Source organism: Vanellus vanellus (assembly GCF_965231255.1).
Source record: "Vanellus vanellus genome assembly, chromosome: 25".
In the NCBI taxonomy this organism is placed as follows: Eukaryota; Metazoa; Chordata; class Aves; order Charadriiformes; family Charadriidae; genus Vanellus; species Vanellus vanellus.
The window spans coordinates 3,193,587-3,220,658 of NC_138930.1; the positions used below are offsets into that span (position 1 = coordinate 3,193,587).

The following is a 27,072-nucleotide window of genomic DNA, read 5'->3' on the forward strand; positions in this document are numbered from 1 at the left end:
AGTCGGTGTGCGGCCGACTCCATCTCACCGGCAGGTACTTGGCCACTCTGGAACTGGGCCATAGGATGGGCTGGAGGATGCATTTGAACGCTGAGTTTTAGGCACTGGGGTCTGAGCACAAACATCTCAAACCCAGCTAGAAAGAAACCACGAGGACATCTCTTACTACTGAGAAAAATGGCAGAGAAATTAATTTGGACAAAACGGACCAGGTCCTCGATTGGAGAGTATCACAGAAGTGAGAGAGATGACAGAGTTAATAAGCAGCCGATTGCCTATACGCTGAAGTAGTAAAAAATATTATGAAAAATTGTTCCTGTAAAACAGAAACATCCCCAAGCAGTGGGATCTCACAGAAACAGTTGCAGTCGGGCAGATTTTTCACTACACGCTGACAAAAATCTCACGCTAATCACCCAACGCAGGACACAAAGCTACTGGATTGCAGTGTTAATTCCATGTTCTATCCGAATCCCAGATTAATCAGATGCACCACTTCTTCTTCAGCCTCGATATTCTCTAGTGGCTCCAAGCTATTAAGATAAAAAAAAAAAAAAGGAAATAAACCTCGCTCTAAGTGGAGACACAAGGAAATCGGACTTGCACGACAGCCCTTCTCCCCATCTCACTGCTTCTCCACGTAGAAAATTGTCCAGTGACCCCTCCGTACCTACAATCAACTCGGATTTGATCGTTCCAGTCAGGCAGATGAATCCCCACTATTCTAAACGGCAGCGGCATCTTGGCGTGTATCATGGGTAACTGACCATTCGTTCCTAATCAAAGAAAATTTGCTGTGTTTCCGAGAGATGGTTCCGTTAAATGAAGCAGATGAGCAGTGGATCTGTCCATTTACTTATTTTTAAACCATGATCTGGGGCACAGGGGAGGGTATCACTCCTGCTTCAGAGACAGCTTGGCTACGAGCTCATTTGCTGGGGGATATTAGCAGCTGGCATCCGAAATGGCGAGGCTTGGGTGCAGAGGTAAGCCAAAGTCAACTGGGCTGAAACATGGCCAAATTCTTATTTATTCCACAGGAAAAGTGGCTAAGCTGTGGTCGCTATGTAATTCCAAACAATATTTGCAGAGTGACCTTTACGTTTCCCCTCTCGGAAACAAAAAATTTAATTGTTTTGCTCCTCTAACGCAGAATAAATAACTCCCAGTAATTCTCTATTGGTGCGCAAGTAAACCAAGTAGTTATCTTTTCGTGCTATCAGAGCTGCCAAATAATTCTAGCTCAACATCTCCAGCTCATTCGAGCCTTGGTATTTTGCCAAAGTTGGTTTGGGGGTGTGTGTGTGTGTGTGTGTGTGTGTGCCAGTAGGGACCAGAAGCAGGAGAGGGGAGGTGACCGTGGGGTTGGCAACCAGGAACCCACACGAGCTCTTTCTCAGTGCTTCTCCCGGGATCCCAAATAATTTGTTCAATCTTTATTCCTGTCGGCAGACTCACGGAGCGCTGGTGGGTATCACCTGGATTAGGTGCTCTGAGGCAGAGACTGTTTAAATTTCACGGGGTTAAACTCATCCACAAGGTCTCCTCGTTTACCTGTAATGAGATAAAGGGCTGAATTGTCCTCCCAACCCAAGAAACATGAAACTAATGCCACAAAGGTCACAAGAGGAGCTCGTCACGCGGCTCCTGCGTGCATCCCGCAGACAGACCCAGGCGAGCGCCCCGGGAAGCGGCAGCGATGTGTCAGACGACGGGAGAGTAGGAATAGCGGTAGGCAGCTGTTATCACCCCTACCTGGTGAGAGCCATGGCTCTGGCACTTGGCAGGTTCCACGCAGCGTTGCTCCCCGCTTTAATCCGTCAAAGTACAATCCCGCGCCTGAAAAAGCTCTTCTACAAACCTGCGCTCTTCCCAACTTGGTCTATCTGCAGGTCAGGACTTTGCAATCATTGAATTATTTCAAAACAGGGTGTATAAAGTTTGTTGAACCACATTTAGCTATACGCAGAGCAGGGAAAAGAAGCCCAAACAAGAAAAGTAACAAGGACTTGCCCCACTGCAGCATTAGCGAAGGGACCTACCGCAGGAAAGGCTTCACCTTACCCTGCGAAGAAACTGAAGCCAGAGAGCGAACTGACACAAGCAACGTGCTGATCCGTCGCCCTCTGCATCCTTGCCCTGGGCTGAATGATGCCCACCACCGCAGAAGACACGGCCTCATGAGAAATTCCACTAGTTCGACTCAAATTGCTATTAAACTAAAATAGCACGCCCGGATTCCAAGCAAAGTTTACTTTAAAATGGCTCCCGATTACCTCAAGGTAAAACTCCCCGAAGTAAACCACTCCGATCAAAACAAGGGCTTTCTTCCAGAAGGGAATCGCACCTGTTTAATGAGTAGTTTTATTAAACTGGTGCAATTTGTTCAAGCTGAAGGAGAACTACTGATGAAGAACTAATATGAACAGCGAGGGAAGAGGAACAGAGAAAAACCCCCACAGAATAACCTCAAGAAATAGAAGTTCTGCAAAACTGGCCAAAGCACAGATGTCTCCAGCATGTGACAAGGTTTTTCCATCATCTGCTCTTCCCCTCACCTCAACAGTCACAAAAGTAAAGCAAAAAGGAAAGGAGCAAGTAGAGCAAAGAGGGTGCGCCGGAAGCCCGTGACGTCCTCCCGCGTACGAGCGGTGAAGCTGGAAGCCGGGAGAGGCCGTGAAATGGGGAAGCCCCAAAACACCCACGTGTGAACATGCTCCCGGAGATCTGCAGAAACGCACGTGCAAGAAGACTTGTTTCAATAGGACCAGAAGTTATCACAAGAAGTCGTGCAGGGCGAGAGAACGAGAGAACCACGACGCAGCAAAGGACAAAGTGGTAGGCATCTAATCAAGCTTTATGGAAGTTGGGGCTGCCCGGTCAGCCCCGCCACTGAAACACCTCACCCCAGTCAACGCTGCTATTTTTAGTTTTCTAAGTAATCCCATCTTTTACACAGGAAAAAAAAAAAAAAAAAAAAAAAAAAAAAAGGAATTATCTCCCCCATTTCTGCCCACCAAGCTAAAGATCTTTCTCCAACCAGACAAGGAGTTAATGAATCTCCATCCTCTGTTCCACCCTGCAGGCGTACATCTCTGCTGGCCCCAGAGCAGGAACAAGCAGCCTGATGATCCCCATCTTCTCATTGCTGCCAGCAATTATCACAAAATGACTTCATTGTGCACGCGACAGTTGGTGACACCGACTCGGGGAGTTTTATCAGCTTCTGCGCTACAGGTTTCAAAACATCTGCTTGCGTGAAGGCTCCCTGCTGTTCGCCAGCCCAAGCGCGGTGGACTTCTGCGAAGCAGTGAGAAGGAACTGCGGTCCTTCGCGCAAGACAAAGCGTCACGTCTGGGCCCCTCGTCCCCACCTGGGCAACCCGGGTCTGCTATGGCCGAGCCCTGAGCAGAGCGCTCTGCCGGGCAGGAGGGAGCCGCCAGCAGGTCCCAGAGCGCGAACACGCTGCCCGGGGCCGGAGGAGGATGAACAGGCAGGACCTCCCGAGGATGGAGCTGGCACAAATGGAGACAGTGGAAAAGCAAAGGGAGGAAACCGAAACACGGCAGAACCCTTCACTGTGGCAGCTGTAGTATTCGCATCATCTCCCTGAGGACTCCCCGGGCACAGCACCACCTCCTACAACCCCACATCATCTGTATTTTAGCGTAGCAATCTCAGCGCGCAACAGGAACCCACGGTGACCTGGGGGGGGTCGCGTGGCAATGTCTGCCACAGCCTCGCAGGGTGGAACAGAGCGAGGGCAAGGTTTCCTCCTTGCCTTTTGATCACCGATCCAGGCAGTTACTCGGAAGCACGTACTGCTTCTTAAGACATCTTTAAAATTGTATTAGTTCTTATTACAGACCTTAATTCAAAGGTAAGCTTTGTGGGGGTGTGAATTCCGACATCAGCAGCTTCTTCCCACCAGTATGATGCCTCAGATTCCCTCAAGAGAAACTATTAAACTCCAAAGGACTGGAAGTTGGAGATTTCTTTTCTTTCACACCATCTGCAGCATTAGCCTCACACTGCAACAACTGGAGAGGAATTTGTAGAAAAGTATCAGGGCTCAGGACGGGAAATGAAGGTGTTTAAACGCAGGTTCAGGAAGATGCTATTTTAAGCGGTTCCCTGTCGGCACGACCTCCACGGGGCTAGGAAGAAAGGCTACTGGAAGGCTACGAAGCAGACTCCAAAAAGGAAGTAGCAAACTGGTGATTTAAAAGAAAAAGGATTTTAGAACCACCTCTGGCTGTTTAGCAACTGCGGTTCTGCTGAAGGAGACAGCGACAGCAAACCCCGGACCCGGGACAAGAACGCGCTGCAAGCTTGGTTCTCAGCTTTGGGAAGGGGTGCGACGACAGACCTCTTCTCCTGCGTGGTCTGCAGAGAGGAAGGCAAAGACCACTCTCCTCTTCATCAATCTCAGCTCCTCTTGGCTCAGTTTTATCAGCTTTACCAACCAGACCCGGGAGCCACCTTCTCCTGCAGTACAAAAGGCTTTAAAAACTTAGAAATGAAGAGACTTCAACCCCCTAAAAAGTGTAATTCTGAAGTGCTCAACAGCCTTTAATTCATTATGAACCTAGAGGCAGAGAAAAAAATATGCAAAAAATACATCACATCCTTAATCTAGGGGGAGGGGAAAAAAAAAAAAAATCATTATTTTTATAGTACATAATCAGACACTTACAAATATATTTCACTGGAGGAAGGGGAGGGGAGGAATGTGCATTTCCTCTGTCCTTTTCAATAGTCTGATGCACAGAGGCCATCAATATGGTCATTATAGATAATCTGCACAAGTCATTCCTAAACCAAAAAGCGGGATTTAAAAATAAACAAAAAAAGGGAGAACCCCTGCAACAAGGAAGGGCAGTCTACAGTTCCAAGTTCACGTTTAAACATAACTCAGCATCTGAATATGGGGTGAGGAAACACACTTTGTTTTTACAATATAAATAGTATTTTAAAAAGGTACTACAGATGAATACAGTAACGGTGCTATTTCAGTCAGGACTTTAACATGCAGAGGAAATTCCCCATTGCTCACAACCACTCATCCCATCCCACCCTTCCCCTCCCACCTCCAAAAAAAATCCTCTGCTGTTTAAATTCTCTTTCAATTGTTTTAAATATTTCTCTTGTGGCCTGGCAACATTCTTATTCTTTTATACAAGCAAGTTTTTCTACTAAATCATGTCGTAACCGACAGGAGACAGCTACGTAGGAGTAACAACCGAGGCTTTTAAGAACCTTGCCAATTTTTAAAAATTTTATTAGTCTCAGTTTATTTTTCTTCTTGGAGACATCTACCGAAAACGTCAAAAACTACGAAATAAAAACAAACCCTGTTTCAAACGTCTTACAAACTCGCACGCGTGCCCACGCACACAGACACGCACACACAGAGAAAATAACCCGTAGCAGAGGCAGTACGAAATAAAGGGAACTCCAATTCTCTCCAGGGAGAACAAAACCCAAAATAATAATAATAATAATAAAAAAAATTGCTTTATTCTATCTCCACTCTTTCACTAGGACAGTTTAATACCCACCGAGTCTCTTAAGATGCTAATCTACCATCTGCTAGCGCACAAATCCTTCCCACTTATTCCCTTAAAGATCCAGCTACAGCGGTGCTTAAAAACCTCTCCGCAGAACAACGGCCACCTTGCAAAGGGGTTTAAGAAAAAACCCCGAAACTAGAAAACCTGTCTCTTTCTGTCCAGTAATTTGAGGGAATTAAGTGGAAAAGATTGCTGAGCAGCGTTCTGGATAGCTCCGCTCTCTCACGGCGGCTCCTGGCAGGCCAAGGCACGGGGCGAGCGGCGCGACGTGCCCTGCTCCCCTTCGCCCAGACGTCGTGGAAGCCACGTCCCCTTCCCAGCTCTGCACTAGGGCCGCCTTTTTCTTTCCCCCTGAACGGGCAGAGGTCCTCCAAAGCCAGTGGAAGACTTCCCAGCGACTTCAGCAGGGTTTGGGATCGGGCTCTTTCACAAAACACTGCTCCATAACAGCTCTTCCACCGGAGGCGATTTTCGAGCGTTCAAGTGGGAGCTGCCCACTCAATACTTTAGGATTTGGTTTTGCCTTTAATGCTCGTTCAATTCTCAGTGAACTGAGTCCAATCAAACGAAGGGCTCGCATTCCTCTTCCCCAGGAGTATCTCAAAGGCTCCGTCTTTACTTAAGTAAAGGATGTCACAACAATCAAAGATGTTTGGGGAATTTCTTCTTTAATAAGATAAAAGAAAAACATACAAACACCTCCCAGGCTTCTGTCATGGAATGATTCTCACAACTGTAAGGAGCACAACTCAAAAAAAGAAAAAAAAAAAAAAAAGAAAAAAAAAAAAAGAGACAAAGAAAAGCAAAAGGTTCCTATGGGAGACATGCCAACCGGAGAGCTGGAGCAATCCCTCGACGCTCCAGCCTGCAGTGGGGAAGGGGGATGGCTCATAAAGGAACTAACACAAGAAGCAGCAACAAAACACTTGCCAAAACCGAGTGGAATATTGTAACTGAAAGCCATGCTGGTTTGTAACTAGAAAGCAACGGTGAAGGCAAAGATGGGGAAGGAGGAGGATGACAAGAGTGACCAAAACCGGGCCGTTTCTTCCCTAAGTCCCTTCCTGGTGACACGGCAGAAGCGCACACATCTCTCACATGTCTTTAAGAGAACTAACGGTAAGAAACATCCCCGCTATGAAACATTTCTTCCCCATCTTCCCCAGCTTACAAAGAAGATAGTGTTTCTTTACAAAAAAAAGAACCCAGAACTTTCCAGGACATCTGCTCTTGTTCTCTCACTCCCCGCTGTAACAGCAGTCACATTTCATTTGCGGGTGAGGGGGGAGGATTTTGTTTATTTTCTGGTTTAAAGCCATAATCTAAAAAAATGTTTTGTGGAAACTTTTGTTTTCCTATTTTTGTTTGCTTTTTTTTTTTAATAATGCTCATTTATAGAAAACTTCACAAAGGTGACGTCTATGTACAGAAAACACACTTCCAAAGGCTGCTTCAGTAGTCAATGTAATAGCACCTTTAAAGACAAAAAGAGTTTGACATATCTTAAAAAGTCATTTCGTCAAATTTTAACCCTTTCCAAGCCTCACACAAAGGAGCCAGCCCCAAAGCTCTGTTAGTACAAGCTCTTCCAAAGTCTCCGGGTGAAACGCTGTCTAAAGGTTTTTCAAGCTCCCTACTCTATTGGTGAGCATCGTCTGGCAAAGGAGAGGTAGCGTGCAGCCAGACGGGGTGTTCTTGCAGTTCAAACCAAGAGTAGATGAAAGAATTCACAGCAGGCTATTGAACAAGGATGGCCTTCTATTCCACAGTTTCCTGGTTGTTTTTCCACAGGCTTGAAAAGGGTTAATTTAATATTTATTTATTTATTTTTAAGTCATCCTGGTTAAAACATGTTGCTCTGAGTTCCAGGCTGGTACTGTGTCTGCAACAGGCTCTCCATAAAGGCCAAGTAATCGGGGTTTTGTCCGTATTCTTCGGGATTTCTTGAATTCCCCAGCCGGGGGCGCTTGGCTGCTCTCACTTCATCTCCCGAAAATACGTCTTCCTGAGGGGCCCCAGTGCTGAGGGACTGCGGGAGACAGGAAAGGACAGTCATTAGAGGCACAGCAGGAGAAAAGGGGTGCGAACCGTGGAGCGCGCCTGCGCGACAAGGGAGCGGGGCTGGCAAGCCAACAACTTGGTTCAGAGTATTTCTGTAGGAACAGCAAGCTCCGAAACATGCAAAGCACACGGCTGAAATGAAGAATTCTGGGCTCCCGAAACCAAACTGCAAAGAGAAACCCTCGAGTCGCCGTCTTTCTTTCCCTTCAGCTCCTGCCTCGCCAATTCTCTGTTTACTCCTATCCTCCTCTGCCTCTTCAGGTTACTCACTCCTAGGAGAAGGCACAGAGGAAATTGGGGCTTCCCTAACGTCTTTAAAACAAAGACCCAAAGAAAGCATTTGGGGATCACTGTAGAATTGCTTCTGCTCGTCCTGCTCTTACGCTCTCAAATGAGATGCGTTTCTTGGTAGAAATTACCATCTCCTATCGCTTTGTTCCTTTGTTCTGCTGTTCTACACTAAAGCACTGTGTGAGCATCACTTCCCCAGAGCGTAGTCTAACACTTCTGGCAGCAGAAAGTACGTGAGAAAAGCCTCAGCTTTCAACCAGACCTGGAAACTTTCTCTATTCCCTTTCCAGCTTGCATTCCTTTCTCTGGAACTGTTAGAAAGACTGATGGCTCCACTGCAGACAATATGTTTCTTTCCAACTCCCGTACTTCAGGGCTCCAATACATTGTCCGTATTATCAGACAAGCTCAAATAAACTGCTTGTGCACTTTAATAAACTATTGTGCACATCCTAGAAATTAATTCTCAGGTGCTTATTTGCCACCAAACGTGTTTCCAAGGTAAGTTATTGTTAACCTCTAACATTTGTGCCATGAGGTCTTATTGAGATAAACAACCTCAAACAAGATGGAGAGGCCCCCCAGAGCTACATTACAAAAAGCATTTTACAAGTGGTTTTGGGGGTAAAACCCTTGAAGATCTCATGCATAAGCAAACGACATTTTCCTCCAAATTGCCATCAGTTCTTCGGCAGAACTGCCCGTCACCAGACCACCTCTGACAACGCGCATCTCGCACTTCTGCTAGTGGCCACGGATTCACGGGGTCGGGGAATCGCTGGTTTAGTGTGGCACAGCAATTCCTATTTTCTCAAGGGAAGGTTTTTGTCTTGTAAGAGAGACCGAAGCCCACAACCGTACCACAGGTTAACTTTGTGGATGGTGGCTGACATAACAGACACTTAGAATGAAGAAGAAAAGTGGATATTCTCCATTTGCATAGAAACCAGTCTCATCATTTGTTTACATGAGACGGCTTCAAAGGTTAAAGCACCAGGTTTGAAAACACTCAGCAAGCAAAAAAGCTATGAAATAAATCCCTTATATTTTCTAGGCTCAATACTTCCCCTGTATGCAGTTAAAGACAGCCTGGTCTTTTAAATAAAGAGTTTTATAGGTGAGAGCTACATTCTAAATCTCCTGTTTGGTGAGAAATGGGGGTTTCACCCCATGTCGCTAATCAGTTCTCCAGAAACCACTTAGCTGTAGATCAATTCACCTCACTTCTGATGAAAGGCACTATTCAGATGGAATGGCAGTCCATATAACCAAATTCATGTGGTGTAAAACGATATGAACATAATCTTTTAACCAGAGAAAACAAAAATCAGACCTGAACATGTGAAAGGGAAAACCATGTATATGCTTCTCAGGCATTTGCATCAAGGATTTCTTCTACTCTACATATTTTGTGAATGACAAGTGGTTTTACAGCCACAGAAATTGGCAGCTGCTTTCGCTTAATGCCTAAACAATACGCTCAGAAAATGTGACTGAGTACCGCAAGCCACAGCCGTCCTACTGCTCCCGGTACTTTGATACCCACCAGGCGAGACTTGACTCTCTTGGGAAGCTCCTCCTCCAAGGTGTAAATGTCACCGCGCTTTACCATGAGTTGGGAACCATCTTCAAACTCGACCTGTAGAGTGGCAGAAGAGGAAATAAGAACTCGGCCTCTGCATTTGCAGTACCTCAACAGTCCGTTCCCCGACTACACCACATACGGTCCCTTCACGGGAATGCCAAGGAAGCGTCGGGGGCCAGCTCCCGCGGGTCATCCCCTGTTCTTGGCACTGCAGGTCTCTAGCATTGCTGTAGAACGGAGCCTTTTGCCAATCCCTGAAGCGCGTGAAGGATGCCGAACCCCAAAAGTGCTGGTTTCGGTGCTGCTCGGGCACCCCTGTCCCATCAGGCCCATGTGGTTTCATTCAGTGCTCCTGTGGATCCTAAAATGTCCGCAATTCAGCTGGAGCACTATGTCTATACTGCAGTCAGCGCACTAGAGATTTCTACTGATTTTTGATTCAAATCCTGAAGAAAAGAAGCTTTGCACTTACAATAAGAGGCAGCCCTGTATTCAGGCAATAAGAACTGCTTTCATCTTAAACAAAGCGCTTTCACACGTCATAAGGAAACAACTCCAGCTACTAAAATACATTTGTATTTTAACCAGCAGAAATAGTCAGCCAGGTACAAAACCCGGTGGTAACTCCTTGCGTCAAACCTTTTTTGCTCAGCGCTGATTACACCATGAATTATGCATCGGATGTTACAGGAACGGTTATTCATGGAAACGTGCATCTAAAAATGTTAGAACTATTAAAAGTTTTTAAGAGATTCTCATTTCCTTTGCTCAAGGCTTATGACGCGTTTCTGGGTAACGGAGAAGGACATACACCACAGCTTAATATGGGATGGCAGGTTCGGACTGGACGCACGCAGGAGGAAGAAAGCATCTGTGCTGGGAAGTCCTCCCCCTGCGCTGCCCGGGTCTCGCAGCCCATCACCGGGGAGCTCAGCGACGCCTGCTGAGGTCCCGTCCCTGCGCCGCACGCATCCGCTGGAACAACCACGCAGGTGGCAGAACAGGCTCTGAAAGACGAGCTCTGCTGAGCCGGTTTAAGCTGCCACCGGTCCCACTTCCTCTCTGGTTTTACAGAGCACCACCACCAGAAGGGAGCCAGAGGGAAGAGGGACGAGGCGGTTGGTCAGCCGAGGCACAGGCAGATCGCGCTCCGCCGTTCCCACTACGCCAGCTCCACTTCTCGCAGTGACATCTTAAACGAGCACGGAGCGGCTGGACTTTGTTTATTTATGTTCCAATTTACTCATATGGGTTAGACCCTGTTACGAGCACACATTAGGGCAAGTCAAAAGACAGTCATTTGGGCTCAATTTTTTTTTAAAAAAAAAAACATACACATCTAATCTTAGCACACAAAATACAGACTTAGATGTGAACTGGGATGCTACTGCAAAATAAGACAAGTTTAAAAAGCAAAAGCTAATCCAGGCTGTCTCCCTAGGAACACACTTATTTCGTAACAAAACTGGCTCTGCGTTTTTAAATATAATCCTATTTCAAACCAGATAAGAGAGATGCACCATAAGTGCTGGAAAAGTATCTACATAGGGAACCAATGTGGAAAGCTTTCCAGGCTGTTTTCCCCACGGAGAAGAGCTTTACATACAGCTAACTGCATGATTTGAAAAACACACGACGCCTCATGCAGATTTTCCTGTCATCTGGCACTATCAGTGGAACAGCCTACTTCAAATTATTGTACCTTCGAGAAATCAATGACAATTTCCTATCCTGTGATGAAAGCGGAAAGCATGCCGACCAACAGATCTTCACGGAACTATATCTTGTACTTATTCATAACCAGGGGCACCTCAGATCGCAACTTCTCTGAAGCGGCTAACATCCATCATACACACCAGACACTGTTAACTGAAGGGTGGGTTATTGTGCTCTTCACACACAGACGTGAAACACTCTGTGTAGAAAGGACAGAAACCAGAACCCCATTTCAAACAAATACAAGACACGGGACTTCCTTTGCCTTTGGTCCAGGGGCATTCATCTCTTAAAAATAACAATTATTTGCAAATTTCAGCATATATTTTTCAAGAGGATGTGCACAAAGTATACTTTCCAAATCGCTACAATGTTCAACTTCTTGGTACCATTGTATAAGGATTGAATTAAATGGATGTACTGCATTTTAGAAAACCTTCTGTGCTGAAGTACTAACGCTGTGCACCAGCTTAAATCCTCCTTTACTGACTACTTCAACCTTCCACAAACACAAATCCTGTATGTGGAAAAGACTCAAAAGCAAAGAAGAAAAAAAAAAAAAAAAAGGCTGCTGGTTTTTCTCACCTTCAAACCAGAGATGGTGAGAGTGTATGAGACCAGAGAGTGAGGGTTTCCAATTCCCACCCAACACCAGCAGGACATCACCCCCTCACGCTGCTGATGCTCCACAAAGTACCTTCCCGTGACCAGAGGATTATTCCCCCCCTTGAAGTAGTCTCCTGATCCATCTTTTCCCTTACTTCCCCTAAAAGTGTCGAGGAAAGTTGTAATCACTGACTCGGGGGGAACTAGAGGTGAGCGCGGCTCCAGCCACAGGACGGCCATGAGAGAGCGGTTTGAGTAGGTCACTTTTGACCCAAGTCAGATCTGAACTATAAGGAAAAGGGCAAATTTGTTTCATATTTTAAAAGCAGATACAGTCTATCCATACGTCTATCCACACATCCACATTCTGCCACAGAAAATTTTACCCTGATCCTACTTTAACATTCTATTTCACTTCAGACCACCAGCAGTACTCATTTCAGAAGGCAAATCCCCCCTTGGGGACCAGAGCACCCACTCGACACTCCCGCGCCGTACAATTTGAGCAACAATCGGACACGTTGACGTGAAGTATGCTGGTACTCTTCCATACTCACCTGGTAAATCTGACTGATTTGGGCTGCGATAAACTTGGCCTTATAGATGATTCCATCTGTCCACTGCAGCTGAACCAGCTCGCCCTCCGGAGGGGGCCCCATCTGGAGGCAGTCTCTGCTCTGAAGGCACAGAGGGAAAGACGTCAGTCGGCCAAAGCGGACACAGCTCAAGAACTGAAGAGGTGCGTTAAAATCACTGCTCAAGGAAGTTGCTACACCGCACTATAATTAAGTGTAAGAAAGTTTCTGCATTGGTGATTTATTTCAGTCTTCTCAAACAAAACCATTAACCAGCGAGAGACCAGAAATAAACACTCGCACCTCCTTCTGGTGACCAGACTCAGTTCTAGGAAATTTCTCATTACAAATCCCAAAACATCAACAAATATCAACAAAAACGAGCGGGGTGACCTGCTCCGTTTCACATGGTGAATCAATGGCACACGCAGGAAAGGAAGGCAGGAGGAGAAGTCAGCCTCCTCTAGACATTCCTGCTATTAAGTCAATTCCCCATTTCGAACCTGAAGCGCTTCAGCCAATCTGCTTCCCCCATGAATCACACTTGTCAGTTGCAAAATAAGAGATTATTCAACCACAAAACAAATAGGATGCAACTTAAAACAAACATTGCTTTCTGTTAAGTCATCTGCATATCGCAAAATCACATCTTCGTAAAGGAACAACAAAAATGAAATGAGGTAATGTCACAAAGAAGAACGGTAATGAAGAGCAGTATGAGTTCTTCCACGCAAGCAGTAGCTTTACTTTTTCAATTATTTTTAAGTTTTACTTTGTTGTTCCACCCCAAAGCGCCCAGAAGAGTAACGCATTACGCTTTGTACTCATGTATAACGGTAACCGTCTCCAGAGAGAACTGCTTACAATAATGCTTTCTGGGTAAACGTTGTCACTGTATGAACCATCGTCAAAGTTTACTTCGTAGAAAGTTTGTGTTGTCATGCCAATCACTTTACATCTGTAGTAGAGTCCATTCCGGTTTTTTGTGATCACAGTCTGTCCGAGGGTCACCTCCCTTCGAAACGGAATCTGTGTTATGGGAAAAAGGCAATAATTTGCAATCAAAAAAGCTGCGTCAAAAATAGCGGCACAGAGAAATTGTTCTACACAAAAACAAACAAACCAACCACAAAACAAACAAAAACACCCCAAACCATCCCCCCAAAACATACATTCTGGTTAGCTGCTTTGTGTTTGAAGCAAGTGATGGACACGACATAGGGCCAGTCATCTGGCTCCATGGGGACGCCGGCTGCGTGCGCACAGGTGACGTGGAAGGACGTGGAGCAGTGCTCGTAGGAGCACTGGATGCAGGCACCGGACACCTTCTTCATCCGCTTCCGACAGTACACGCATTTCTGAAAAGAAACCCAGGTCAGCGTTACGCAGGCTGTCAGCAGCGGCTTTAATGCAACGCACAGCACCGTCGCCCAACTCGGGGGAGAAGCTGCTGCCATTAGTGCCCCGGGCACAGAAGCCACCGCCACAAATGGTGATGTTTCCTGCCGAGAGGTCAACTCCAACACTGGCGAAAGAGGCAAACACACGTCAGCGTTCGCAGGGAACTGGTACAGCTCAGTACGCATCCTCCTGAGGTATACACAATGTACCCATGTTAATTCAAAGAGCAGCTGGATCTTCACAGGTACGCTGCTGGAAAAGAATGTTTTCATTTTTTTCAAAGAGCAGAACGCAGAATAATCGTGTAATAATTTGTTCTATTATATTTAATGGAACATTATACCTATTACATCTAATAGAATATGATTTTATATAATGGAACAAAAATATTGCATGTTTATTTTACACACGCAAACACATCAACCGTAAATGGTTTATTGGTATCCATGTCAGATTAGCTATTGTAGTTAACTCAGTCACTGTTTTGCAAACAGAAGAAATAAAAACATTGTACCAACCCCCAGAATTACAGGGGAAAAAAAGGTATGAAATCTTTCGGTATTTTTTTAAACTCGTTTTTTGCAAAGCAGATGCAGTTATTGGGCTAATCTAATCAGACAGCACTTGGAGGGGGACAGGCAATCAACATCAAGATGTGCGACTGCTTTAAAAAGAAATCTAAAATTTTTCAAAGCTAAAAATGATAAGCCTTATGGCACTGCAGACTTGGCAGCAAGCGTTAGGTGCCAGCGGGGAACGGGATACGTTTCCTCGTTCCCTAACAGCACCAAATTCTCGTTTCCAGCCCCTCAGAAACACAGAAGAGAGATTTGGGGAATCCCAATCTAGAGAAATTGAAGTCGGGCACTTGCGTAATGTTTCCGGAGCACTATTTGCAAACACTATTCTTAGCTTTCAGCATTTTAAGTCGAGGGAATCTGTCGGTGATCGATGGCAGCTCCTTTACCTTATCTGAGGCGTGGACAAGGCAAATGGGGGAAAAATTAATATCACACACGAGACGAACATGCCTTTTACTTGTTAGAACGAACAGCTCATATAAATAAAATCCTGAGAGATATTACATGCCCATGAATCTGACTATACAGCTCCGTAATTTATTTATTACAACGAAATAATTTCCACGTGAGGAGGAGCGGAGGAAAGCAGTGATGGTTAGTGCCCGTTTCCAGATGCCCGTCCCCAAAGCCCACCACACCGCCGCTCCCAATCCATCCCCTCAGCTGGACACACACGTCCTATAAACATACTACGGTACTATGAATGACATTCTTTTTCTTTCTGCAGTGTCTGATATTAAACAGAGCCTTTTCCTCCTCCCTTTCACTCCCCGTGGCCTCTCCTTTACCTGCCTCCCATTAAAGCAGTGCTCAAAGTACGCAACATTACAGAACACGACCTAAATTTTAAGATGGGTATGACTTACTACACCCCGTGGGATTGGAAATGCAACACGAGCTGCCCGAGACGACACAATAAGCCAATACAACCCCCAGAAGTACAAACTCACGCTGCTTCCGGACCTGAGCTCTCCTGCGAGCGTACCCTCAAAAACACGAAGAGTGGTATCACGCTATAAACTACCCAGTAAATGCAAAATAAGAATTGCCAAATTTCGGCGTTCTGTTTTATTTGTGTAATCACACCTAAGAGCCTGCGCTAGCTGCAACACGTTGCCAAGACAAATAAAAGGCCATTCCTTCTCCAAAGAGCAGGAACGCTTCCCTTTTCCTGGAAAGCAAAACGCACCAAAGAAAGGGCGAAAATTCCTCCCATTTCTCCCCGGCGGGGGCTGCCCCACGCGGGTATGCAATAAGCCAAATTCACATCCTGCAAATTAACTGAAGTCGGTGTGTTTACACCACAGATTCGTTTGGCCTTTTTACTTAAACTAACAAAAACCAGGAAATTCAAAGCCAGAGCCTTAGTGTTGCCTGAATGTGGGTTTTTTTAGTATTTAATAAGCGATGCCTTTATCGCTCCGTAAACCGTGTTCAAAAGGCAGATAAGCACCCCAGCAAAGCGCGCGGCAGGAGCAGGGCGCCGAAAGCCCGTCAATAGCAATGAGATCTCATTATTAAACTGCCAATACCCAATTCTCCCGCCAGCAGGGCCCCCCCCACCCCCCCGCTGCTGTACCGGGTGCTCAACGCCGCCTCTCAAGGGAGCGTTAACCCCCCGGTGTCGGGAATCTGCCAACTGGACTCTTCCGGGCCAGAAGGATGAGCACACACCTAATGACAGCCCAGCGGCCAGCCAAACTCCTCGTGCCAGGCAGAAGAGCTGCACCGATGGGATATTCAGAGCACATATGATCAAAGGATAAAAGAAAAACGTGAGCTCCAGCGAGACTGAAACGTAGAAGACGGTGGGAGGTGTGAAAACGTAGACCTGGAAGAGCGGGAGATGGGGTGGACAGAAGCAGCGGCGCCCAGTGCTGGGGTAAAGCAGCACATGTGGATTTAAAGACTTTTTCTGTGGGAGGAGAGGCGGCAGGGAGAGAGGAAGGTCTAAAGCACAGGAGAAAAATCGTCAGAAAAAATGCCCACCGGAGAGTCGGGTCATAGCTGAGCGTAAGAAATGGGCTGTCTCCTGCATGATGAACGCTGCAATTCATTTGCTCCACTGAGGAATGACAGCTAATTATTCCAAATTTCCACGTCATAAATAATTTACGCGCACAGGCTCGGAATACACCATTAATCAAGAACATGCAAACTGCATTCTTTACAATGATGCAATACCCCCAAATGGACTGAAAAGTCTGTGCTTGAAAGGGGAGGGCTGGTGCACGCTCAAAGAAGAGGCGATACCTTTAAACAGATCACTGCAGCTCCTTCTTACCTCGGCCCTCTCACAGTAACTTAAAACAATACAAATATATTTATTTAAAAAAAAAAATCACAGATAACCCCTATCCCTCTTCCCTTCATTAGCTTCATTCATTCACATCACCTGTCCCCAACCCTCACATCATTCCTTCTCTCGTTTTCCATCTTTTTCAGCAACAAAGACCATCTCTCCAATTTTATGTAGTTCTGCATCAACTCCGTCATTGCCAAAGTCATCAGATCCACCACCACCTTTTAGTCACCTTCAGTTTATCTTCCTAAATGCAGGCGCACACCTCCAAAAACCAGGCACTCTCCTCCAACTCCTCCACTAACTCCTCGCGTGCTCCATGAGTTACCTGCATATTCCTATAAGGAACACTAAAACTCTCCATGATGGCTCGCGAGTGTGTTTTGCCACACAATCGTATGCAATTTAAATTTCCTTTGTACTTCTTCACACACTACACCAATGCTATAAGCACCACTGCCTTTACATTCTGTCAGCCAAATTAAATTTTTTTTCAATCTCTACCTAGTTCATAACTCTAAAACCCATTTCAATTTTAGCTCAAGATAATTTATTTGTTTTCTTTCCTGTAGTAAACGACACACACAATGTATGTGGTGACAACACCAACTAACTGTTTCAAACACACATCGATGGCACTTATGTACATATGAATAGAATCACAGAACGGTTTGGGTTGGAAGGGACCTTGAAGGTCAGCCAGTGCCACCCCCTGCCCTGGGCAGGGCCACCTCCCCCCAGCCCAGGTTGCTCCCAGCCCCGTCCAACCCGGCCTTGAACACCTCCAGGGATGGGGCAGCCACAGCTTCTCGGGGCACCCTGCGCCGGGGGCTCACCGCCCCCACAGCCAACAATTTCTTCCTCATATCTCATCTAAATCCCCTCTCTTTCAGTGTAAAACTGTCACCCTTTGTCCTGTGGATCCCCTCCCTGATCCAGAGTCCCTCCCCAGCTCTCCTGGAGCCCCTTTAGGCACTGGAAGGGGCTCTGAGGTCTCCCCGGAGCCTTCTCTTCTCCAGGCTGACCCCCCCACCTCTCCCAGCCTGTCCTCCCAGCAGAGGGGCTCCAGCCCTCCCAGCATCTCTGTGGCCCTCCTCTGGCCCCGCTCAACAGCTCCGTGTCTTTCCCATGTTGAGGGCTCCAGAGCTGGGTGCAGTATGCCAGGTGGGGTCTCCCCAGAGCGGGGCAGAGGGGCCGAATCCCCCCCCTCGCCCTGCTGGCCGCGCTGCCGGGGATGCAGCCCGGGACACGTACGTGCACACATACTGTAAAGGTGTTCACAAGTACAGACCAACAGAGCAGAAAGATTTTTACAATCAGTCTAAATACAACAATAGTTGCCTGATGACATTCTGGAGCACAGAGTAATTAGGCTGAAAGTCTACTTCTCACAGCCCAACAGCTGGGCTGGCTGCCCAGGGGCAGCGGGCATCTCCCAGGGGAAACTCGAGACCAAGACCTGAACCTGTGTCCAAAGCTACCTGGACTAGCTAACGTGCCCTGCTGGCAGCGTCCTACGGCTCCTGGCAGAAATAAAACACCATTACACCTCTAGAAAAGTTACTCTGATGATGAGAAAGCAGCGTGCGGCACCACCCATGCCAACGCTTCCCAAGAGAAGTGCTTACAGCCAGGCTTTGGCAAGAATTGAGCTACAAGCCGGGCTCTGGCTAACTTCAACGTAAGGAACGGGCGCCTGTAAATCACATCGTTAGACTGTGAAAGTCAAAGTACTTCATATAAAAATTCTCTGCCTTTCCCGAGACATGAAGAAAACATGAGGTGCGAATGGAATACAACGCTGAAGAAATCAACAAAACTGTGAAGCTTTAATTCAGGAAGGAAACCGAAAGACGTGCGGTAGGTCTGTGCAGAGGCTGTGGGTGGCACAGTCAGTGCTTCGGAGCAGAACGAAGCTACAGAGTTTTACGTACATTAATAGCAGCCTGGCGCTACAGGGCAGCAGGGCGGCCGTGGAAGAGTTAAAGAATTAAGTCATGTTTCCTTGTGAGGCTCCATTAAGCAATACAAGTGAGTCTTGTGTAAAAGGATTCCTAGTTCATCGTTACAAGTGCGGGTAATGAAGAGGATGCATGCTGGAAATGTCAGATGATCCATAAAGAACCACTGCTGCAAGATTTATCACTCTCGCATCACGCTGCTCCATCACTCCACCTGAATAATGAATGCTTTTTACGTTCACATTTGTGTACAAAACCCATTTGCACAACAGAGAAATCACTCTGGAAGCAGACAGAGATTCTTCCTAATCTCTCACCCAGGCGCGGGCCGCCCGCGCCGAGGCGCTGCGCCGTTAAGGAATACATCAACGCTAATCAATGCATCACTGCTACGGCACTCTCCCCCGCACCCACTCCCAACTGTCGCCCGGCTGACTTCTGTGCGAAAAAAGCAGCAAAAGCACAATTTATTTTGCAATAACACACTATAGTGATGGGGCATTAACTAACATTAAGATTAATTGCTCTGAGCTAATGAATCATCCATTACTAATCCCTCAGATGAGGCTACGCAACTAAGTAACAAGCTGTAGCTGGACTTTTATTCAATTCTCTGCAGAGTCTCTCCTTGCAGTCATGGTCACAAAGAAATGTTTATTAATTTCTACAAGACATTTCTTGATAGAAAAAGAGAAATATTGTAAAGAAAGATGAATGACATTACAGAGGAACAAGTCAGGAATATGTCAGCTTCTCTCTAGTTACCCCATCCCCTCTCACTCCTGCCATGCAGTACTTCCAGTAAATGAAGCTTTCGGCTTGTGTCCACCCGACTGCCAGGTAGGAAAGTGTCCCAGGCACTGCCCAGAGTACGAGCGCACCCCCAGAGAGTAAAGGCAGATCTGGTAATCACAACTCGTCTGTGTGTCCAAGTACTGAGGCAGTACCTCAGAATACATCCACATGACACGGCTTCCTGGTGCATTTGTTGGAAATCAGAGCGATAACATCACCCTCCAATCTCAGCTACTGTATGATCCCCACACAGTGTTTTTCCGTCTAGTTAAAGCCTTTTTATTCTTCTTTTGGCTCTTGTTCACGAACACACTCTACAGGTAACAGACACCTACCAGTTTCCATCTTTGCTCCGGAATAGCACTGATATCCACAGGATGACGCTCTATTACATTGAGAAAACGGGCCTCGGGCACAGCAATAGCACAGATTATATGGATCCACCTGGAAACAAAGAGTTGGGAGAAATCAGAGCCTACCATTGTTTGAATTAAACACTCAAGAGGGCAGTTAACATTTCTCCAGCTCCCTCCATATCAAGGCCCGTTTACGGCGGTCGGCAGCCTGGGCAACATTACCGACTGGTTGTTAATCACGGTCCTTCAAGGTAAATGTCTCTGGAACAACAGGGATCAACCTTCTTATGCATCTGATCTTGCGTGATACTAAACATTCTCTGAAAAGGCTTTTCTCCGAGAATGAACCAAATTTAACAATGTTTGGAACCAAATTTAACAATATTTGGAGCCACATGACCCCTGCTCCTGGAAAGCCTGGTGCAGAGTGTAAGACAGCAGTTATTCAAGCTCATCCTGCCAATTTAGTGAGTCGTAGTTACCTCCATAATGCCAAAACTAGCTGCTGCACTGGACATCAAGACCAAATTCCCAACACCAGAACATTACATACAGTATGGAAGGACAAAATATTGACTTACCGCCCATCAGTGGTCATCTGAAGAGCTCCTCCCCTGAGATTACAGAGGCAACATTCCTGTAGAACAAAACTCCTTCAGAACTGGACCGAAAGGCTCTGTCAGATTGTCTGTCCTTCCCCAAAACTGACTACACCACATCTGGGATGCAAAGGCAAACCGCACCCTCCCACCACCCGTCTCTGTTGAAGTATCCAATTAACTCCCACGGGAAGTTTTCTTCTGTCTGCAGAACAGCAGTACTCACCGCTGCCCACGCGTTGGCCGAGCACCGTGAGCACGACCAACTTTCATTCACCAAATCCGGACGTATTCCGTAACAGCCTGAAAGAAACAAAGTGATATCCTTCAGAGTTTTGCTAACAGATCTGCAGTATTGACTTGTTGGACTTTTGAATTCAGAAACATCTTTGAAATCAGGTGCAGCATTTGAATAACTATATTCAACAGTCTATGCTCAGACAAAAGTCATAGGAAAAGTCATCCTTGTGAAGGGGGGGCAGAATTTGGGACCAGCAGGTTTAAAACCAAACAAAACCACACATAGGTAACCCTCAACATACTTTTCCCCCTCTTTTGCGAGGATTACAACAGCAGAACTTGGATCCTTCAGGCAAGAACTGGACTCAAAAGTGATGCTACTACTGCTGGAATGCAGTCGCACAGCAAAACAGTTCAGACCACTGAATTTTAGCACGACCGAAGCAGTCGTCTTTGCTCAGTGGTATTATGAGGAAGGACAAACTCACTAATATCGCAAGGAAATGAAATACATGCATTTCACATATTTAACAGTATTGAAGCTAATACTGATCTCTGGTTATATGAAGTGTTAGAAACACCTGACTTTATAGAGCGTCAAAGGCTGCAATATGCAAACACCAAATCCTCCTACATACTTCTCTGCAGCACTAAAATAGTAAAGCGGTACTATACTCATTATAAAGGCAGGGAAATAAGACCAAAAAAAGCCCTTAAAGTTCTGTAAAAGGCACTGAGGTTTGCCACTGAAGATAATAGGAACAAGACATGCAAATACTTTTGAAAAACAGATCTACGTGATTCCCGCAAGCTTGCAAAGAAAGGCTGGAGCAGAAAACTAAACATACCACAAATTGCTGGGCAGCGTCCTAGCTAACACAGAGCCCACCCCGTGGCCTTTACCTATCCTAACAAAATCGCACATAAAACTTCAGCCGGAGAGTCTCCAATTGCTGAACTAAACGCACAAGAAGTCGTTCAGAAGGCACTGAGATTGCCACAATAACCTGATTTATAAAAATCATCCACTTAAGCAGATAAACACTATGTCAAAAGAAGTCAATAATATAGATCCACAGCCGTCTTCCACATCCGCAGACTCTTTTCATCATACGGCAAATCAAGAAAGCAGATTCACCCCAGTCCTAGAAAACGGGCAGGGGTGTCGAGTCGAAAAAACTGATCTGGAAACCGAGCTGAAAGAGAACAGCCGCCCTTAACTGACACGCTGCTGGAGCTCAAACCGGCGTAGAACAGGCTGAAATTTCAGCATCGATTTCTCGCCTCAGGACCACAGGTAGCTGGGCTACGGGACCCGAGGGGAGAAACAGTCACACTAACTGAACGCCAGACTGTCCCGTAACGATGATCCTAATGCCACAAGAAAAGTATACTCTTCTTATGGATTTTGTCAACGCCTTAAAAGCCCCGAAAACCTTCACAAAAGCTTTCTTCTCGGTGCGTCCTTGCTGTTGTCATAACCTAGCACGGTTGGGTGAGGGCACTTCGCAATAACGAGTAGACCGCCAACTGGTTTTACAGCATGCTGTCAGATTAACCGAAATACACCTTCACACTGCAATCCTGTAATAAAAGCAAATGGATTCTCTGCAGCAAAGTCAAACGAATATCACAGTCTGGAAGTACAAACAGCAATGAGGAAACAACAAGATGCTGGAGACCACACCAGACTAGATTTAACTTCTATCCTATCCTCAAGGGTAGAGCACAGCCAACATAGAAAGTTGAATTTCTCTACATCCCGTCTGAGCCTGCAGATTAACATCACCTCGTCCACATCCCTCTGTCGCTAAATAGAATTTGGCCACTGAAACCATTTTGATAGACTGGACTACTGAAGACATATGGATGTACAGGACGCAGTAGCTCTGTTCTGATCGCTGCAGAGATGGCAATTTGTGAAGTAAGAAAGCAATCTTCATCCTCACGCTCACTCTGCATCACCTGCTCCTACTAGCCAGAAGTGACCGCAACCACGGACGCGGTACAGAACTGGAAGTTGCATTGCAGTTCTCCACAAGAGACAGTCCTGCCGAGCTGCACGGTCACCTGCCCACTATAAAACTGGAACAACAAAAGTAATTCCAGCTGATGCAAATCAAATAAGATTTCCCATCTGTCAAGATCAAATAGCCGAACAGTAATTCGTCACATCTCTTAGTAGTTAACATTTGCACTCGTACGTGTCGTACAATCTACAGTGAAGGTACACCCTACCAGGATTAATCAGATCTTCTTTTAGACATAACTATCAGGGAAACAAACAGACATATGTTCCTTTTGTAATCAAGTGCTATTCCTACAAACAGTAACAGAGACACTAATAAAATATATCTCAGAAACTGCTCCCTAATCTCTGATGCACGCAAGAACAATACAACCTTACCCAGCAGACCAATATTTGAAGAAGCAAAGAGTGCGATCGGCTTTGTGATTTCTGCGTTATTACAAAAAAATGGAAGATAACAAAAGAAAGAACCTTTGCTGTGAGACAGAGAAGACTCAGCCAACAAAACAAACAGTAAAAAGAATATTGGTGTGTATTTTTAAGATTGGTGACTGCCAAGATGGACTCGGATATACAGACAAACTCGTACCAGAAAAGGAGAAAGTGGGAGTGACAGGTAGAGGAAGCATGCCAAGAAGGTATTCAAATATAGGCAATAGACAAAATTTCTCAATACTCAAAACACTTTGGCGCAGAAGGGAACACTCACTGGCATGAACCTGCAGGCAGCATTTGGCACAGGATATCAAGGGACTGGTTCCATCCTCTCCAATGTATGAATTTGAAGGAAGCGGCTCTGTGTTTTCTCCGCTTGAGGTAAAGCACATCTCCGGGATCAGGGGCTTGGTCTTCTGTCCGCACTTAGAAAGGTGGACGAAAGAGGTGGTCTCCCCTCCGGAGACTGGGAGAGCTTCTTTATCCATCTGTAAGGACTTCAAGAGAAAATACCATCTCATGGAACCGTCTCTTCCCTGGTCGCAATTCTAACCTTAAAGTCAGAGCACCTTGCAAAAAAAAAAGTCATCCAACACCTGACACCACGCAGCACCAATGACGAATTTCAAATCCTGCCTTCTCCCGCACCCCCACCCCCGCTTTTTGCTCCTCTCTCTCTTCCGTAGGCCTGTACTGGGATCTGCAATTTATTCTGAAAGCTGAAAGCAGCGTTAGAATAATGAGACGTTTCCCCAGGTTTTCATCTGTAAGAATCTAAATTCTTAAATTGCAGCTGAAAACACCAAGGAAAAAAAGAAAAAAAAAAAGAAAATATTAATAAAAGCAAGACCTTCCCTCCCCCTCTCCCATCCTTTTGGCATCCTTCCCTACTCTTTCTGCAAGAATTTCTCCAGAAGGGCATTTCAAGGTTTCTGGTAGCAGACCAGAGTTAAAAACAATGGATTAAAACAGCCCAGCTGTGCCCAGTTTTCCTTACAACCATTATACAACACCATCCAGCAATCAGGACAGACATTTTCTTTTTGGTCTGTATAATAAATCAAGAGATTTTATTGAAGGGGGCGGCGGGTTCTGCTTTTCCCAGAAAAAGCTTCCAACACATACCCGTGCATCTACGGCACGTATTCCTGGCGGACACACAACGCCAGATCTGGCTCCAGAAGCGTGCAGGAACAAATCGACGCACAACCGGGCAAATAACTAATTCAGCTGATAAATTTTGCCTTTCTGTTCATAACATATCCCAAAGCATATTGGTAGTTTCCAAAAAATGATGTATGTGCTTACTCAGTAAATTTTTATTTTGCTGCTTGTTTGCATATATTCCGAAGCCCCACAGCTGAACGAGAGCGATCGCGCGCCCAACGTGGCACCGCTTCTCTGCGTGAAGCAGTGTTTGCGGCGGAAAGCTCTTCATGCGCGATTTAAAAAAAATGAAAGCTGAGAAAGGCAGAGGAGCCGGGAAAGATGACAAAAAAAGGCTTCTTCCGCTGCATCTGCCAAATCCAAACACGCTTCTTCAGCGTGCAAATTTGTGTGAGGCTTCTTTCTTTATAATAAAGGTCTGCACCACGCCTCACACGGTAGCCACCGCTCAGCGCCCACCACCGACCCGTCCATCGGAGCAGGACCCGGCATTACCTGGTTATAGGGGTAAAAGAGGGTGCAGACAGCACAGTACGGCTCGCTCAGGGCAGCGGCTGCATTGAATTTTCTTTCAGCTGGGAAATTATGTGCTTTATTCTTCCACTGGAGGGAAAGTAAAGATTTCAAAGCCTCTGGGTCACTCATGTCTTCCTCCCCAGAAAACGGGAATGTTTCTAGAAAGAAAAAAAAAAATCCCAAAACAACGGACAGTCAGAAGAGACTACAGAGAGCAGAGGCAAAACGCAGCAAGGTAGGGTTAAACAGCTAATGTTAATTAAGAAGTTTTATTAATTTAATCAATTACGAAGTTCAATAAGAACGTTCAGCTTGTCCATGGCTCCTCATTGTGTGCATCAAATACTTCCTTAAATGGCGGCCACCTCCACTTTGTGAGTAGGACAGACAAGACGGACACCGAGCACCTGATGGAACTGGCCACGAGGAAGAAGGAAGAGAATCTACGTTTACCGCCCTCATAACTCCCCGCTCGCCAGCTGGGGAAACCTCCAGCACCCTTCTAATGACGCCAAGTTCAAAATGCGTGATACGAGTGCGAGGAAACGCCCCGTTCCCCTCTCCCGCCGGGAGCCGCGTCCTCTGGGAGCCGCGCAGGCAGCTCGTGCTGGTTTGGCGCAGCAACTCCCGGTTCCCACCGCTCGGCGGCAAATCTGGTTAACCTTCCCAAAGCGCATCCCGGACCTGTTTCCGCAAACACAAGCCTTGGCCACGAGACAGCCTGCGTTCGAGTTTTCGTTTTACTTTTCTGCAGCTGCTTCACGGCTGCTTCCATGGAGCGCCCGCCACTAAGCCTTCCATTTGCATTCACCACCAGCTTTTCTCCTGCCGGAGCTCTGATAGGTACTGCTTGTGCTAATTAGTTTGCTAATTCTTTGTTTTCACGAAACCTTCAAAAGGCCCTTGGCATTTTATGATTAAGCCACTGCAGACTCCATTTGTGTCAGTCTGGGGGTCCAAGTTTCTTACCATTCCTCATTAAGGAATTTGAAGTCACTACAAGCATTAAAAGAAAATTTCCACGCACGACTAAGTGTGAACCACTCATTTCATTGTCAATCTGCAAAGTTTCCAAGAAAGCAGCTTTGGCCAGGGGAACCCAAAAACATCTTAGTGGCGCGTTATCACCGGAGCCCAGCTCATTAAACCAAACTGTTCACTGCTTCACTGTTAATTAGCAGAAATACGCAGTTAACGTTCTGCTCTCAACAAGTCTAAGCCTCCTCCCCATTTCTACCTCTACCTCAGACTCTTCGGTTTACCACAAACGATAAAAGGAACTTGTAGTAAACCACTAATGGCTAAGTTTACATCTCAGATTCTAAACGTTCCCCCCAACTAATCCCATATCTATTCGCCAGACAATGTGGGAAATTTTATTGTGTTTAATTAATCAATCCTTTTTTTGAGACGATGAATGCTGTCTGTGTATCTCCGTCACACTTCAAATGAGGGTTACTTCTTAAAAAGTGTCTTTCCTTACTACATTTTTATCTGGGTATCCAAAGGCTACCAATAATTGCTAACGCCACAGCCTTTCCCACAACACCGCACCGGATTCCACTGGAAAAGGAGACAAACAGGAAGAGCCTCGCCGGGGGCGAGCCGGGCTTTCCTTCCTGGGGGAAGATGCTGCTTACACCAGGAGCTCACTGCCAGTTCCCCCTGTATCCGACCACCGCTGGGCCTCGGAACAAAACAGTGTTCTACAGTCGTAACTTCAGCTACACGACCTTACGCGTCCACACCTCGCGTAAGGCACAGACAAAATTTAAAATATACCAGTGACCTCAGGTACGCAGAGTGGGGCTTTCAGAGCGGAGCGCAAGCCTCACCTTCTGAGGAAATCGAGCATCTTTAATGACATTTTAAGACAAGAGCCAAAAACCCAACCCACGCGTTTCTCTAAATTTTAGTCAAGGCACATCAGGAGACAGGCAAGGATTTATGACACCAGCGAACGCAATGAAACCCGCATCATAATCCAGAGGGACAGAGGGAGAGAAGGAAGGAAAACTTCTGTTGTACGTTATCACCACCTTCACTCATCCCAGGATGGATTCTAGGCGACACACAGCATTCGGCGTGGCTCCTATGTTTTGAGCAAGTTATACACAAGCAGAAGAGGCTAATGATTTGTCTCAACTGAATTTTAGCATACGCATTCCCTTAATTTCCATGTTCACTCTTCCTCACGGCAGCGTCCAGATCATCCTTACATATTAGGCGCGAAAACGCAAGGAGTGCGGAGAGCTGCTTCTATTCCCTGGCAGGGAAGGGAGG

The 27,072-nt window shown here is 46.2% G+C and overlaps 1 protein-coding gene across 1 annotated transcript in view; it reads right to left on the reverse strand.

The window, feature by feature from the left end:
- Positions 1–5,706: 5,706 nt before the first annotated feature.
- The window catches only part of KDM4B (lysine demethylase 4B), a gene marked incomplete at its 5' end in the record, with an annotated part of 80,434 nt that continues 59,068 nt past the window's right edge, over positions 5,707–27,072 (reverse strand). Inside the window, 10 exons of the mRNA XM_082495235.1 lie at positions 5,707–7,602; positions 9,472–9,564; positions 12,390–12,509; positions 13,272–13,436; positions 13,580–13,765; positions 19,783–19,891; positions 20,385–20,440; positions 20,629–20,705; positions 23,381–23,603; positions 24,769–24,947. Coding sequence (XP_082351361.1) covers positions 7,417–7,602; positions 9,472–9,564; positions 12,390–12,509; positions 13,272–13,436; positions 13,580–13,765; positions 19,783–19,891; positions 20,385–20,440; positions 20,629–20,705; positions 23,381–23,603; positions 24,769–24,947 — 1,394 coding nt within the window. The 3' untranslated portion in view covers positions 5,707–7,416. The remainder of the gene's footprint in view (positions 7,603–9,471; positions 9,565–12,389; positions 12,510–13,271; positions 13,437–13,579; positions 13,766–19,782; positions 19,892–20,384; positions 20,441–20,628; positions 20,706–23,380; positions 23,604–24,768; positions 24,948–27,072) is intronic.